The 15,298-nt window shown below is 32.2% G+C and overlaps 2 protein-coding genes across 2 annotated transcripts; one reads left to right on the top strand and one right to left on the bottom strand.

The window, feature by feature from the left end:
- Positions 1–201: 201 nt before the first annotated feature.
- On the top strand, positions 202–871 carry LOC111679085 (adult cuticle protein 1-like). The gene is made up of 2 exons (XM_023440578.2): positions 202–278; positions 344–871. The coding sequence occupies exons 1-2, from the start codon at positions 273–275 to the stop codon at positions 746–748; spliced, it is 411 nt and encodes a 136-aa protein (XP_023296346.2). The 5' UTR covers positions 202–272; the 3' UTR covers positions 749–871.
- An 11,410-nt stretch (positions 872–12,281) lies between these two features.
- Positions 12,282–13,024, bottom strand: LOC111679100 (adult cuticle protein 1-like). The gene is made up of 2 exons (XM_023440596.2): positions 12,940–13,024; positions 12,282–12,786 (listed from the first exon to the last, which is right to left on the bottom strand). Exons 1-2 carry the CDS (start codon positions 12,943–12,945, stop codon positions 12,388–12,390), a joined length of 405 nt encoding a protein of 134 aa, XP_023296364.2. The 5' UTR covers positions 12,946–13,024; the 3' UTR covers positions 12,282–12,387.
- Positions 13,025–15,298: the final 2,274 nt, after the last annotated feature.

Here is a 15,298-nt window from a genome sequence, read left to right as displayed (position 1 = left end):
AACTTGTACTTTCAATATGCTGACGAACGAAGGTCGTTCAAAATTTCCTCGTTCTCTAATATTATTACGAAAAAATGTATCGATATTGAATAAGATTTTAAATTTTCTTTAATATGGAAATATTTTTTTTAAATGAATGATGTTGGTGTCATAACTTGAGAGATTTTTATATAAAAATATGGTAATTTGTAGGTCAAAATCAGAATAGAAACTGAGTTCATAACAGCAACACAAAGTTTAGTGTTCTAAAAATTTTAAACAAATCTAACAACATGAAAGTAAGTTGGTCCTAGAAATAATTAAAATTTTAAATATAAAAAAAAACATTTTTTATATTACTCAGTTCGTTATTGTTTCCTTGTTCACTTTGACCTTGGCTTTGGGCGTTCAATCATCCGTTATTCCCTTGGGTGGTGTAGTAACACAAATTGCTGGTGGTCCACTCGCACACACATCCGTTATATCGCCAGTGGGTTTATCACTGGGCAGTGCTATTGCTCTTGGTCATGGTTCAACTATAGTTCAATCTGCAGTTCCTGCTGCTATCCCTTTGCAAGCACCCGCAGCTTTTGCTGTTCATGCTCATGCTGCCATTCCCACAGCTGTTCATGCTGCTGTTCCTGCTGTTGTAGCTGGTCCTGGTAGCTATGTTGCCAAAACTCGTGGTGCTATCCATACTGCTCCCTTGGCAGGTCATCTCAACTCGGTGGATAATGTTAATGTTGCTCCAGCTCCTGGTACCATCTAAACATACATATGGTTTCGTTCACACCACCATGGTATTAAAATTTCCCGCCATTAAATATATTTAACTGCCAGAGTTTAAAAGTTTTGAAGAATTTTATACACATGTTTTTGATTTCTAAAATTTAAAAAAAATATCATTTCTGTATTTTATACATTCCTATTTTTCGAAAATAAAGCAAATACTTCAAATAATATAAAACATTACGATATTACCTTAATGAACCCGCAAATAAAAATTATATAAAAATTTTTAGTCATATACCTAATTCTGAGTCGATTTTCCTATATCGTACCGCCATGTGTGTAGTCTATAGTTTATTCTGTAGTCTAATCTATGGTCTAGTCTATAGTCTAGTCTATAGTCTAGTCTAAAGTCTAGTCTATAGACTAGTCTATAGTTAAGTTTATATAGTCTAGACAAAAGTCTAGTATATAGACTAGTCTATAGTTTAGTCTAGTCTATAGTCTAGTCTATAGAGTAGTCTATAGTCTAGTCTATAGTCTAGTCTATAGTCTAGTCTATAGTCTAGTCTATAGTCTAGTCTATAGTCTAGTCTATAGTCTAGTCTATAGTCTAGTCTATAGTCTAGTCTATAGTCTAGTCTATAGTCTAGTCTATAGTCTAGTCTATAGTCTAGTCTATAGTCTAGTCTATAGTCTAGTCCATAGTCTTGTCTATAGTCTAGTCTTTAGTCTAGTCTATAGTCTAGTCTATAGTCTAGTCTATAGTCTAGTCTATAGTCTAGTCTGTAGTCTAGTCTATAGTCTAGTCTATAGTGGATTCTGGTCTATAGTGTAATCTATGGTTTAGTCTATATATTAGTCTATAGTTTATTCTATAGTTTAGTCTATAGCCTAGTCTATAGTTTAGTCTATAGCCTAGTCTATAGTTTAGTCTATAGTCTAAATTTTACTATATATTACAATTTAATATCGCTGTAATATTAAATTATTTATTTTATATGTCATTATCAGAAAGTGTTAATCTGATGATGGTGGTAAAGAAGAAAAATTTATATTCATTTGGTGCCTGGAAGTACATCCATATTCACTAATGATTCAGCCTCGGTAAGAGCATCAAGAAAAAGTGTACTAAAAGGGGCAACTACAGCGGCTGTTTGTTTTAGTGGATCACCAGGAATTTCTGGTGATATTCCATAGGGAACTACTAGAATGAAAGGATTTACGCCTGATTGAACACCCGAAGCTAAGCCCAGAATAAACAAAACAACACAAGCAAACTGAAAAGAAAATTTAATCGTTTAATTATCTGTTTTTTATATATTCAAGATCAACATACTTTCATTTTAATTCAAAAGTTATTACAGGAAAATTAACTCTTTTTCTTGAATGAAGTCGGATTCTATTCTGAATGTTTTTAAATACTTAACAAAATACTACATACTTGTCGATATGAGTGTTTTACTTTTAATGTTATTAAATTGTAATTTGTTACACCCACTATAGATTCTGCCAATTTTAATATTAATAAGTAAGAAGTAAGTCAGGCGGTTTCGACCATATAATACCCTACACCAGTTACAAAAATTAAATGTACATTGCCTCAGATATACTTAAGCTATTTATAGTTAAATAAAATTGTGGACATTTAAGTTAAATTTTGAAGGGGAGTTTTTGTAGGGGCTTGGGTCACATTAGGTCCTATAATTATAAAATTTTTGATGGTCTTAAAGGATAGTATAGAACATTGTTTTGCAGCTTTTTTATGAACCTAAAAACATTATTCAGCGGGTTGAGTTGAGCGGTTTGAGGCTATTTGAAATACCGATGTTAATCATTCTCAATAGGCTTCGTCTCCTGTACCATAGAAGATCATGTACCAAATTTCATTGACCTGTAGTTTTATTACAAGGCTCATATGGATGGACGAATGTCGAGAGTTTAACGTGAACACCTGATTTGACGGCCTAATTTCACGGTGGTCTTTTTCATCCACTGGGAAGACTACAGACGGTCTACCACGCCTAGAACTCAACTAGAACACAACTAAAACACAACCAGAAAACAACTAGAATAGATCGGGAACAGAACTAGATCACAACTTGAACAGAAACAGTGAAGAACTCAGATAAAAATTTTTGTACATGGCTGATACGGTAGAAGGGGGTGAAAAGTCTTAACATCAGGTGAAATCACGTGACTACCTTTATGATGTCATGAAAGATTGCATTATTCCCTTTTTCATGAACCGATCAATGTGACAAAGGAAATAGGAATTTACAAAGTCAATTGATTCCCAACAAATAGTCGCGTAGCATGTATCAATAAATCCTGTTGAGATGACAACAGCACCGAAGACCCTCCCCGAAGCGTAAAAAAGGCATACGAAATCAGTACTAATCTCCAATAAATGGAGACTTTCCTGATATTTCACCAATTTTCGCATCAGTTCCATTCCCATGATCATAGAGATCGCTCAACGGGATGACATGCGACCATTGAATACTGACCTGCAAATTCCCCAGCATATACAGGCGTCCCACTACACGACCGGTAAGAGATACCGATCGGGTTTATGAATCCAGCATATGCTGCTTTGTACACAGACCTGTTCGAAGAGAGAATTATCCAACCCATTAGGTATATGACATATCAGTCCTTAAACCAACATTCTCTCCCCGCGATTTTGAGTATTAAACTACAGCCACTACGTGGATCCCGAAGGAACCTCAACCAATTGACCAGTCAGGACTAGGTCCTGTGGGCAACCGGCCTCCCGTAGTGCCAGATTATATGGTACTCTGGTTAGACCACATGCCAAATCATTCCAAGTTGAAGGCGAGGATACATTTGACATAGGACCAATATTATTTGGTGCATTACAAACATCAGCACAAGCCAAATATACTCTCCCGACTAAAGTGGTGCTGGGTCTGTCCGTATGTCCATCCGTCTGTATGTGTATCCATGTAAACCTTGTGTGCAAGCAATTTTCAAGATAATTTGATGAAATTTGGCATATATTCTTCTTTAGATCCAAGGACAAACTCTATATTTTAAATAATTGAAATCGGCTTTTATTTCGCCCCCATACAACCATACCTCCCGAATAGGTCAACAAAAATCGGCAAAACTTAGTTTTAAAGAATTTTAAATGACACCACCGATTTTATTTAAATATTGAGCCTAATGATCGAAATCCATACAAACACCCCTTCAGGAATTGACTTCATGATAGTCGCAAATTCCTCTACCAACTCCCCTATGAGTAGAAAATCTCTTAATAACGTCAAAAACAAATTAAATGCTTTAATTTTTAGGGGTATCATATGGTTGGCCATACCCATGCCCCATCAAACTTGTTCCTGCTAGATAAAGAAATTAATTAATTACTTCACTAATTAGTTAATTTGACAGCATTAAATACTATTTTTAGTAATATGGAAAATTCTATTAAAATATCAAAAGATCGCTATAGGTAAGGGCTCTCTAAACAGAAAATTAGATTATTATTAAACCGTTCATATTCGAGAAAATGTACATATCTTTGCAATCTTTGCTCCAGATGGTGTATTCGACCACTACATATTGGTCAAACTGAAAAAATTTAATAAAGGAATTCGCCACAGATAATTATCTTTAATTATAGATAATTATCTGTGGCGAATGAAATTAATGCATAACAAATTTTTGGCTTTGACAAAAAGGTAAAAAGCGCCCATATAAGATCCAATTTTGAAAATTAATATATAAATAATAAAAAGAACTCCATAAATAAGTCCATAAACATATAGGGTAACCTTCTAAAATGAACTCTAATTTGGGCAATCAGGTTAAGGCTAAATTGTAAGAGGTATTGGTCTTATACCTTAACAATTTTATTACATTATCGATTGTCTATAAATACCTATAAGATGTTTCAAACATTTTAATAATATATTAAAGTTTAAAAATTGTATATTTTGAAATGGTCACAGCCGTTATTAAAAATCGTATTCGAGTAACTATAGATGTGTTACTCGAATACAGGCTCGCTAATTTTTCCGAAAAACTGAATTCTCTGTTATCTTTTCGACTACCTGGCACCTGCGCGATTTTTCATGCAGAGATATATGCCATCCATACTGCCTCGAAAAGAATCTGGGAACTGAATATAGAAAATTTTACTATACATACCTACTAGGACAGCCTTACACCAAGGCTCGTAACTCCAACGTTATTAAGTCGAAATATCTTCTCAATTAATATTTAATCATTTGGCACAACTGACACAACATTACGTTTAGTTAATATGGATTACAGGACATGAGGACATTTAGGAATATAATACATTCAAAGCTATAAAAGTTAATAAATGAGTGGGCTCTGAGTGCAATGAAACTCACTATCACCACGTATAGAATATCGAGACAGCTCTAGCCCACTCTGACAAAGGATACGACTAGGACTCTTTTATCTTTACTTAAAAATTCGATTAGACTTCTCACGGGTATAATTAGTGGGCACTAAAATATTGGACATATATTGGAACGTCTTGATGAGTAGGAAACGTTATCCATGTTACTATTCAGCCTTACTATAGTACAACATTACTCTACCTTGGTAAACATCATTTTTTATGATTTGGACTGTCTCAGAGATGCGTCACTAGTAAATATGATCGGTTTTATTAGAAATACCGAAACAGCAGGAAACACATTTTAAAAGAAATTAAGCAGCGAATAGTAATTCTAACTAGCGAGCAACCCACGTAACCTAAACTACAAATATATCTCCTTTGGCTATAATTTAAATACAGTAATGGCGGAGAATTTAATGATTAAGTTCTATAAGAAACGTTGCTACTATGGCTGCTATGAACCACTTTTATGATGGCACACTTTGTAGGCAAATGTCTATTTTTAGAAACAGTATTTTTATGTGAAACCATTATTTGACACACACTAAGCGGTGGTGTCCCAGCTAGCATTTGGAAGATTGTTGGATGATTTATCAGTAAACTGAGTCGTTTTTGACTCCTTTTGATGACCTTAAAGTGAATAATAAGTAGAGTGTTTAAAAAATAACTCGAAAATGATCCCGATATATGATTGAAAACTAAATATTTAAGAAACAATAACAAAATATATAGCAATCATAAATTGATCGTCCTGGTGTTTAAAATATGATGGTTTTAAAAACTTATTTTGTGATCATATTTCGAGCAGTTGGAAGATCAAGTATTGTTCTTTATGTAATTGTTTTTCTTTGTAATGGAATTGCAATATTTACACTTAAAAATTACTTAAGAGCGATTAAAAAATGATACGAAACTCATTAGAAATGGGGCTCAGAAAAGACTCTTTTGGAAGAGTTAGTAAAAAATTTGTTGTGACCTAAAATATGTTGATATAATTCTCATTTCGTTTATAAAATTAAATGTATAAGTATTTGAATTTGTGTGATATTTATAATGTCCATTTGCTGTCAAGGAAATTGAAATTATTTTATGCTTTAATTATAATAATTTTATATGTTTAATGGACTTCTACGGAAGTTATTTGGGCGACTAATCACTAAACTAAGTCTAAATAATTCCAATTAATGTTTAAAATCTGATTTATTTGAAAAAATAATAACAAAATGTATACCAATCATAAATAGGTCTTCCAGGTGTTCGAAATATGATTGTTTATTATAATATGATTTAGTTTGTAGTTAAACTTCGCGTAGTCGGAAGATCAAAAACTCTTCTCTGTTGTATTGTATTTATATGTAACAAACATAAAACTTACTCCGGAAATACTCAAAAATGTCTATAATATGATTCGAAAATAATTCTAAAATGACCAGTAAGTCGGCTCATTAATGACTCAAAAAAGTTTAAATAAGAACTGAGAAGAGTCGCGGGTAGGGTACCAATTTCTTCCGACGAATGTATCATTTATGATCAGAAAATGAGTGTATATATATTCATTTTAAGAATTAAGAATTAAAAAAGAATTAAGAATTAAAAATGACTTGAATGTGATCAAAATTTATAAAAAATACTAGCTGGGAGAAACGTTTACCCCTATCTGTGTCGACTTTTTTTTATACCCTTCACCTTCGTGAGAAGGGTATATATAAGTTTGTCATTCCGTTTGTAATTTCTATAATATAATTTTCCGACCCTATAAAGTATATATATTCTGGATCCTTATATATAGCGGAGTCGATTAAGCCTTGTCTGTCTGTCTGTTGAAATCAATTTTCTGAAGACTCCAAATATCTTCGAGATCCAAATATTTAATAATTCTGTCAGACTTTCCTTCGAGAAGTTTCCTGTTGAAAATCAGCAAAATCGGTCCATAAATAACCGAGATATGTGTAAAAATCTGAGACTATCTCTGAAAATTTCCTAAACATAAGTAAATAAAAGCATAAAAACAACAACAAGGAGATAAAGCAGTAATATGTTGGTAATACAGCTCATACTTGTTTGAGAGTGGTAATACAGTTTGACGGTGGTAGTACAGTACAAAGGTTAATATTTCTTTGTGCTACAGTTTTTATTTGTGTGTGCATGTTATGTGTGACATGTGTGTAGGGATACAAAATAAATAAAAACTGTACTTGGTGAAGGGTATATAAGATTCGGCACAGCTGAATATAGAAATCTTACTTGTTTTTTCTTCTTTTTTTATTTTTATCATAAATTTTTCTATAAATTACTGGGGTATTTAGGGTTACGAGAAGCTGTAGCTACATAAATTTTGAGACGATCTGCCAAGGTATCAGCGTCATTAGCAAGGGCTACAACTGTATCTAAAGAAATACCAGTTGGGTGTACGAATGGATCATCGTCATATAATTCATCATACAATGGTATTGCGTATGATTTAAGATTCAAAGCCAAGGCAAAACTGAATAAAGTAGAAATAGTGAACTGAAAATATATATATATATTTAAAATTTTAGTTTTTCTTTTTATATTATATTTTATCCTATGTTTATAGTAAGTTTTCGGTTGTTACTGTTTATTAATAATATTTTCGATATTAACTTACTTTCATTTTGTTTAAAAATTTACGAAAAACTAATATTTTAGTTTCTCTAATGAACACGTTCTGTTGTATTGAAAGAGCAAGCTTTCCAAACTGTTTTTTAACATTATAACAAAATATTTAAATTAAAACACTGGTTTTAACAGTCATAATACTGCTGATAAGCGGTTATCAACTAAAGTTCATATATCCTACACTAGGTTCAAAAATGACTAAAATATGTTTGGAAAAAGACTCTAAAATGACCAATATTTCGATTTACAAAATATATACTAAGATAAATTGGAACTGATTAGAAGCGGGCCGATAAAAGACTCGGTTAGAGCAGTCGCGGGTAGGGTATCATTTTCTTCTGACAAATATAACAGAAAATAAGCGCATATGTGATAATTTTAATGATGCGATCAACAATTTCACATTCGTGTCATTTATGACTCTTCTGCACGATTTAAATGATCATATATACAATATATATTTTTTCTAAAATTATCCGCGGCTCTTCTTAATATTGACAAAAAAAGAGTTTTTTACACGAGGGCGGTGGGGGTAAATATTGGGCTATCCTTATACATTTTGGAAGAGGAATTTACGACTACTTTAAAGTTATGTATACAGATTTTAATGGTTTTAATAATGTCTAGCTATACCCAGTGTGCTTCGCTACCCTCATCGTAATGGAATAAAATAAATATCATTATTGTAAATGTATATATATCTGCAATATCAAAAATTCCCCTTTTAGAGAACTTTTGATTTTATGATTCTAGTCTCAATATTACAGAAAATTAGAAAAAACAGTTGAAGAACGAAAAAGTACCAGACAGTGCCTTTTTATATATTTTCATTAAATCAGGATGACGCATGTTTAATTTTCAACCAGAAACCAAAAAAAAAAAAAACGCATAATGATTTTTATACAATCAGGAAGCTACATGTCCAATTTAATGTATTAGTAAAAGAACAAAAAAGTACCAGAGTATGCTTTTTGAATTTTCGTGTTTAATTTTATGTTTATATATTCAATATTTTAGAAAGCTCTAAAAGTACCAGTACCAGTGAAGTACGAAAAAGTACCAAAGAACCTATTTTATTTAATTTCATGTTCCTAAGTTCAAAAAGTACCAGAAAATATTCCAGTTTAAATTTTTATTTACTCAAGTCCCTGATTGCTTTTAAAGATTCTAATTAACTCCGGGCTCCACATGCTTAATTTCATGTTTCTAGGATCAATATTATAAAAAACACAAAAAGTACCTTTTAAAGAACGAAAAAGTACCCTTTATAGGTTCTCACTTAATCCAGGCTCTAAACGCTTAATTTCATGTTTCTAGGTTCAATATTATAAAAAATTCAAAATGTACCTTTTAAAGAACGGAAAAAACCAAAAAGTCCCCTTTTATAGGTCCTCACTTAATCCGGGATCTACATGCTTAATTTTACGTTCCTAGGTTCAATATTATACAAAAATCCAAAAAGTACCTTTTGAAGAACGAAAAAGTACCAAAAGTCCCCTATTATAGGTTCTCACTTAATCCATCCTCTACATAGTTAATTTCATGTTTCTAGGTTCATTATTATAGGAAATTCAAAAAGTACCTTTTGAAGAACGAAAAAATACCAAATAGTCCCCTTTTATAGATTCTCATAAAAAGTACCTTTTGTAGAACGAAACAGTACCAAAAAGTCTCCTTTTATAGATTCTCATTTACTCCGGGCTCTACATGCTTAATTTCATGTTTCTAGGTTCAATATTATACAAAAATCCAAAAAGTACCTTTTGAAGAACGAAAAACTACCAAAAGTACCCTTTTATAGGTTCTCACTTAATCCATCCTCTACATGCTTAATTTCATTTTTCTAGGTTAAATTTTATAGAAAACTCAAAAAGTGCCTTTTGTGGAACGAAAAAGTACCAAAAAGTCCGCTTTTACAGATTCTCATTTTCTACGTGCTCTACATGCTTAATTTCATGTTTCTATGATCAATATTATAAAAAACACAAAAAGTACCTTTTGAAGACCGAAAAAGTACCAAAAAGTGCCCTTTTATAGTTTCTCACTTAATCCAGGCTCTAAGCGCTTAATTTCATGTTTTTAGGTTCAATATTATAGAAAATTCAAAATGTACCTTTTAAAGAACGGAAAAGTACCAAAAAGTCCCCTTTTATAGGACCTCACTTAATCCGGGCTCTACATGCTTAATTTCACGTTTCTAGGTTCAATATTATACAAAAATCCAAAAAGTACCTTTTGAAGAACGAAAAGGTTTCAAAAAGTCCCCTTTTATATGTTCTCACTTAATCCATCCTCTACATACTTAATTTCATGTTTCTAGGTTCAATATTATACAAAAATCCAAGAAGTACCTTTTGAAGAACGAAAAAGTACCAAAAGTCCCCTTTTATAGGTTCTCACTTAATCCATCCTCTACATACTTAATTTCATGTTTCTAGGTTCAATATTATAGGAAATTCAAAAAGTACCTTTTGAAGAACGAAAAAGTACCAAAAAGTCCTCTTTTATAGATTCTCATTTGCTCCGGGCTCTACATGCTTAATTTCATTAACGAAATAAAAATTCTATTCCAAAATGTTGCAACATCGTAGTGGGAGCCCGTTATTACGTATTTATATGTATAAGGTAATAAACCAAAATCAATGTTTTATGAAAAAAGTACCAAAAATAGGTACAATTTTCACCCCTTAGACATCCGAATAACCAAAAAGTACTAAATTTATATTTTTATTTTTTCGTCAAGTTATGAAGGAGTCAAAAATATTGTTTGAATGTTCACTGGTTTAAAAGATACATGGGATGCAAAAAAAGTACCAAAATACAGTTTTTACCCGTTTATTCCCTAAAGGGGCCGATATTGAAAAAAGTACCAGACACCTGTCCGCTTATTTTTTAAATGAACGACGATAAGCTTTAAACTATTTTTGTATCTTTTCTAGTTTAGGAGATATGAGGTTACCGATTTTACCCTTTTTTACCCCCTAAACATTCGAATTTCCAAAAATCCCGTCTTAGTGGATCTATTTGGTGGGAGACCAACCCCCTGTCCAAATTTCAGCTCTTTAGCTTTAACCGTTTAGGCTGTGCGATGATGAATCAGTCAATCAGTCAGTCAGTCAGTCAGTCAGTCAGTAACGTTAGAATTTTATATATATAGATTATAAGCGAATTTTGGATTTCAAGTCATTTTTTGAGAGGCGGGAAATTTTAATACGGGGGAATTTTGCATAGAGCCTGTGGTCAAATAAGACCCGATTTTGTTGATATAATAGAACATTTAACGTAAATAAGAGCTCAAAGTCCCTATTCGGGGGTACGCTTGTATGGGGACTTGGAGAAATAATGGACTGATTTCAACTATTTTTCATCCTTGGACCAAATCTAATCACATTATCTTTAAAATTTCGATCTGTAGCGTGCGCACATAGTTTACATGAGCGCTCGATACATTCTTCGGGATAAAATAGTACCTTATCCGCAACTCTTCTAAAACAGTCTTTTATGAGTTACACTTCTGATCAGTTTCGACTTCCGAATTTTGTGTCTATTTTGAGTCATTTGTGAGTCGAAATATTATACGTTTTAGAGTAATTTTTAAATAATATTTTAGTAATTTCTTTAGATCACTAAACATACAAAATATTATAATTTAATATAATTTAAAAATAAAAATAAAAAATTGAATTTAAAAATTACACAAACTCAAATTATAATAATATTGTAAACAAAGTGGGAATTATATTAACATATTTTAGACAATTCCAAATTGTTAGCATTTATGATCAGTTTCGAATCATTTTTGAATCTTCTTTGAGTCATTTTTAACTTTGATTGTTATTGTTGCATTACAAACACAAACATTTTAGATCTTTCAACTGCTTGAAATATGTTCACAAAATAATCATATTTCAAACACCAGGATGATCAATTTATGATTGCTATACGTTTTTGAAAATGGACCCAAAAAGGAATATGCAAAATTTTTGGACATGTTTAATTTTTAAATTAATTGTTTTAGATAATTTATTTACAATTCTTTTATTGTCAAAAAAAATTTCCAATGTTTTGTTTCGGTTGAAATCACTGTGTATTGGCCCAACTGAAAAAAGTCGAACGAATGAATTTGCCACAGATAACACAGGTCAACGAATCGAAGGTTTATGAAAACTTTGAAACTACTTTGACTAACTTTAATACACTTTTAGCTGCTAAAATCGAATATGATATCTGATTTTCTCAAGCGCCCATCATTTTCACGCAAAATATCATCGAATACAGGACTTCATTATATATTTTTTCCCAGTTAATGGGTATTATTCGATTTTTCTTAAAATTAAACAAAACTGTTATAGGTTTTAAACTGGAGTGTTGAAACTGCCGTTTAAAGGATTTCCGCCATCAAATAAAGATAAAAACTCACATTTAAGTTAAAACGAATATATTTAATGGAATGACATGATTTTCTTTTATTGTAAAGAAGAAATTACAGAAAGAGAAATTTGCGAGAATAAGAAATCGATTTAAGAGTTTAAAATTTATAATTTAAAATTATTTAAGTTTTCTCTTTAAAATCATATCACACTTTTTGGAGAGGCGGGAAATTTTAATACGTTGATGGTGGTGATGAAGAAATACAATGTTTAAATGGTGCCAGGAGCTGGAGCAACATTAACATTGGCCACAGAGTTAATATGACCGGCCAAGGGAGCAGTGTGGATAGCACCACGAGTTTTGGCAACATAACTACCGGAACCATGTACAGCAACAGCGGGAACATGTGCAGGAACATGTACAGCGGCTGGAACAGCAGCAGGTAAAGCTACGGGGGCATGTACAGCGACGGCAGCTGGTGGATGTACGGAAATAGCGGCAGGTCCATGACCAAGAGCAATTGCGCCTAAAGGTAAACCAAGAGGAGATACAACGGCTGTATGTGCAAGAGGACCACCAGCAATTTGTGTCACTACACCACCCAAGGGAATCACAGACGATTGAACTCCCAAAGCCAAGGCCAAAGTGAACAAGGTAACAATAGCGAACTGAAAAAGAAAATATAATTAAAGTTTTTTGACAAATTCTAATGTATTATAAAATAAATGATATTTGAAGGACCAACTAGGACTATATTTATAGTAAATATTTAATTTAGTCGTAATTAGTTTCATGTCTTTATATATCCAGAATCTACTTACTTTCATTTTGATTAAAATTTGCAGAAAACTAAACTTGGTGTTACTATAATGAACTCAGTTTCTATTCTGATTTTAGTCGCTTAATCACCATGTATTTATATGAAAATTTCTTCAACATAATTTATTTATAACCAATCTATACATTTTTTAAATACGCAAGAAAAACAAGATTATTTACTACACATTATTCATTCATTCATTGGTTTATTAATTACATCAGAAAATAAGGAAATTTTAAACGACCTTCACAACACTTTGAAAGTACAAGTTCAGTTGTTCTTTAGCATTACAACAAAAGTTTTGAATTTGAATAAAAACTCAACTTAAGTCTTATAATACAGTATGTAAATGTAAGTTATCTTAATAAATAATAAATATGTATTTAATAAAATTATGATTTACTATTACTCTGGATGAAGTCGAAGTGCTTTACGTGAACACCTGTCTTGATGGTCTATTTCACCACTGTCTTTTTCAACCACTGGGTGAGTAAAAAGTAACACCTCACCACAACCCATTTGTTTATCTTACACGCAGGTTGAAATTTACGTGAATGGAGGTACGGTCCAATAAACGTACACTTTGTTCAAGTACTCCCGCTATCTAATATCTTGCCATAGTAGAGCCGTTGAGGAAGGACAGATGTCATGAGCAAGCTCAATCTAATCCCGACTAATATGTCGCCCAACTGAGACTCACATAGATTGCTCTGTTGATTCGGCAACAGCACTTAGAGAATGTAATTGGTAGTAAGAAACACGGATAATTATTGGCAAGACATTATTTCAGTGGTCACAAAGATCAACTGTGAAAAGTTGAGCATGTTTTAGAGTAAACTCCAACTCACTCAGCCATATAGGAAAATCGCTGATAAATTAGAAAATGGGCAGTGACCAACTCGCACATCAAAATAAACTCAATAATAAATATCAAATAAACTTCACTTCGTATAATCTTTGCATTATCAGCTCAAATCCAACATTTTATTAATCCACAGTCATGCTCTGTAATTTGTAACGCTCCTAGAATTTAAGAACGATAACATAAATTTATCGTGAGAATAATATTTCACCCTGTATCAGTCTTTTAACCAAGCACCCCCTCCTGCGGTTTAGGTTTCAACCGCAGCCACTACTCCCGAAGGAATCTCTACCAACTGATCAGCCAAGACATAGTCCTGAGAGAAACTGGCCACTCGTAGTACCACATTATATTTTGCTAGGAATTAATTAGAAATACTCAAATACAAACTTTTCAATGAGTACTACATACCGCCTTCAATACTTAGAAGGGGTCTAGTAATGACTTACAAATAACTATACTATTTCACCTTGACATATTGTTTTCTAATGTTGTTTTTTTAAACAAAAACGCAATAGTAATTTATTTTTGTTTTTAACAGTAAGTACTTACTTAACTCCCTACTTGTAATCGAGGGTGTTATGTTCTTGCCTTCAATGTCATGACTAATATGTAAGTAAATTTAAAGCCTTACTTCTCAATATAAGTATTTGCTATAAATTTTTCTAGATATCTGAGGCGCTTTATTATTAATGCATTTATTGTCCCTTGATCCAATATTCCACATTTTAAAGGTTTTAACAATGTAACCGGGTGCATCCGGCAGTTTATGAACAAAGAATGTTAGCTTCTTTCTTTCGGGACTTATCGAGCTTTTTTAGACACACAGATGAATAGAAATTGGTACATATACGTTTGTGGATCTACGATCAGTATTTTATTATTATATGGAATGATTTTGTCATTCCGTTTACAACACATCAAAATATTAGTGATAGACCTACCAATATTCTGGGTCCTTATTCGAGTCTAAGACGATCTAGCCTTTTTTGTTCGTCTGTCTGTCGGTTGAAAGCACGATAGAGTCCGAACAATGGTTTGTTTGGTATTAAAATATAGTCCACAGCTTTAACAGTCACAACTTTAATAAAAATTATGAGTAAAGCGATAAAATGCGTATGAACCAAATTCTCTCTACCAAATTTAATGTTCATAATTGACCCTACCCCTAATATAAGGTCCGCAATAAAAATTACTTTATCGCCCATGACTTACGAGTCAAAATCTCTTTAACAAATTTTACGATATTCGGTGTACAATTAACTCTACTCCCCATAGAATGTCCCTCTCAGAATATAACTGTAAGACTCATTACTAACTGGAAAACATAAGTCAGTATTGAGTAATTATGTTTCTCACGAGCATTTTATGAGAATGGGTCCATAATTGTCGCAACACCCAACATAAGGTCCTCTTTAGAAAATGACTTTAATAGAAGTCAGTAATGAATAAGTAAGTTTCTCACGAGCATTTTATAGGAATGGTTACATAATTGTCC

The sequence above is a fragment of the Lucilia cuprina genome, chromosome 2, assembly GCF_022045245.1.
Source record: "Lucilia cuprina isolate Lc7/37 chromosome 2, ASM2204524v1, whole genome shotgun sequence".
In the NCBI taxonomy this organism is placed as follows: domain Eukaryota; kingdom Metazoa; phylum Arthropoda; class Insecta; order Diptera; family Calliphoridae; genus Lucilia; species Lucilia cuprina.
This window is presented reverse-complemented; position numbering and strand designations above follow the sequence as displayed.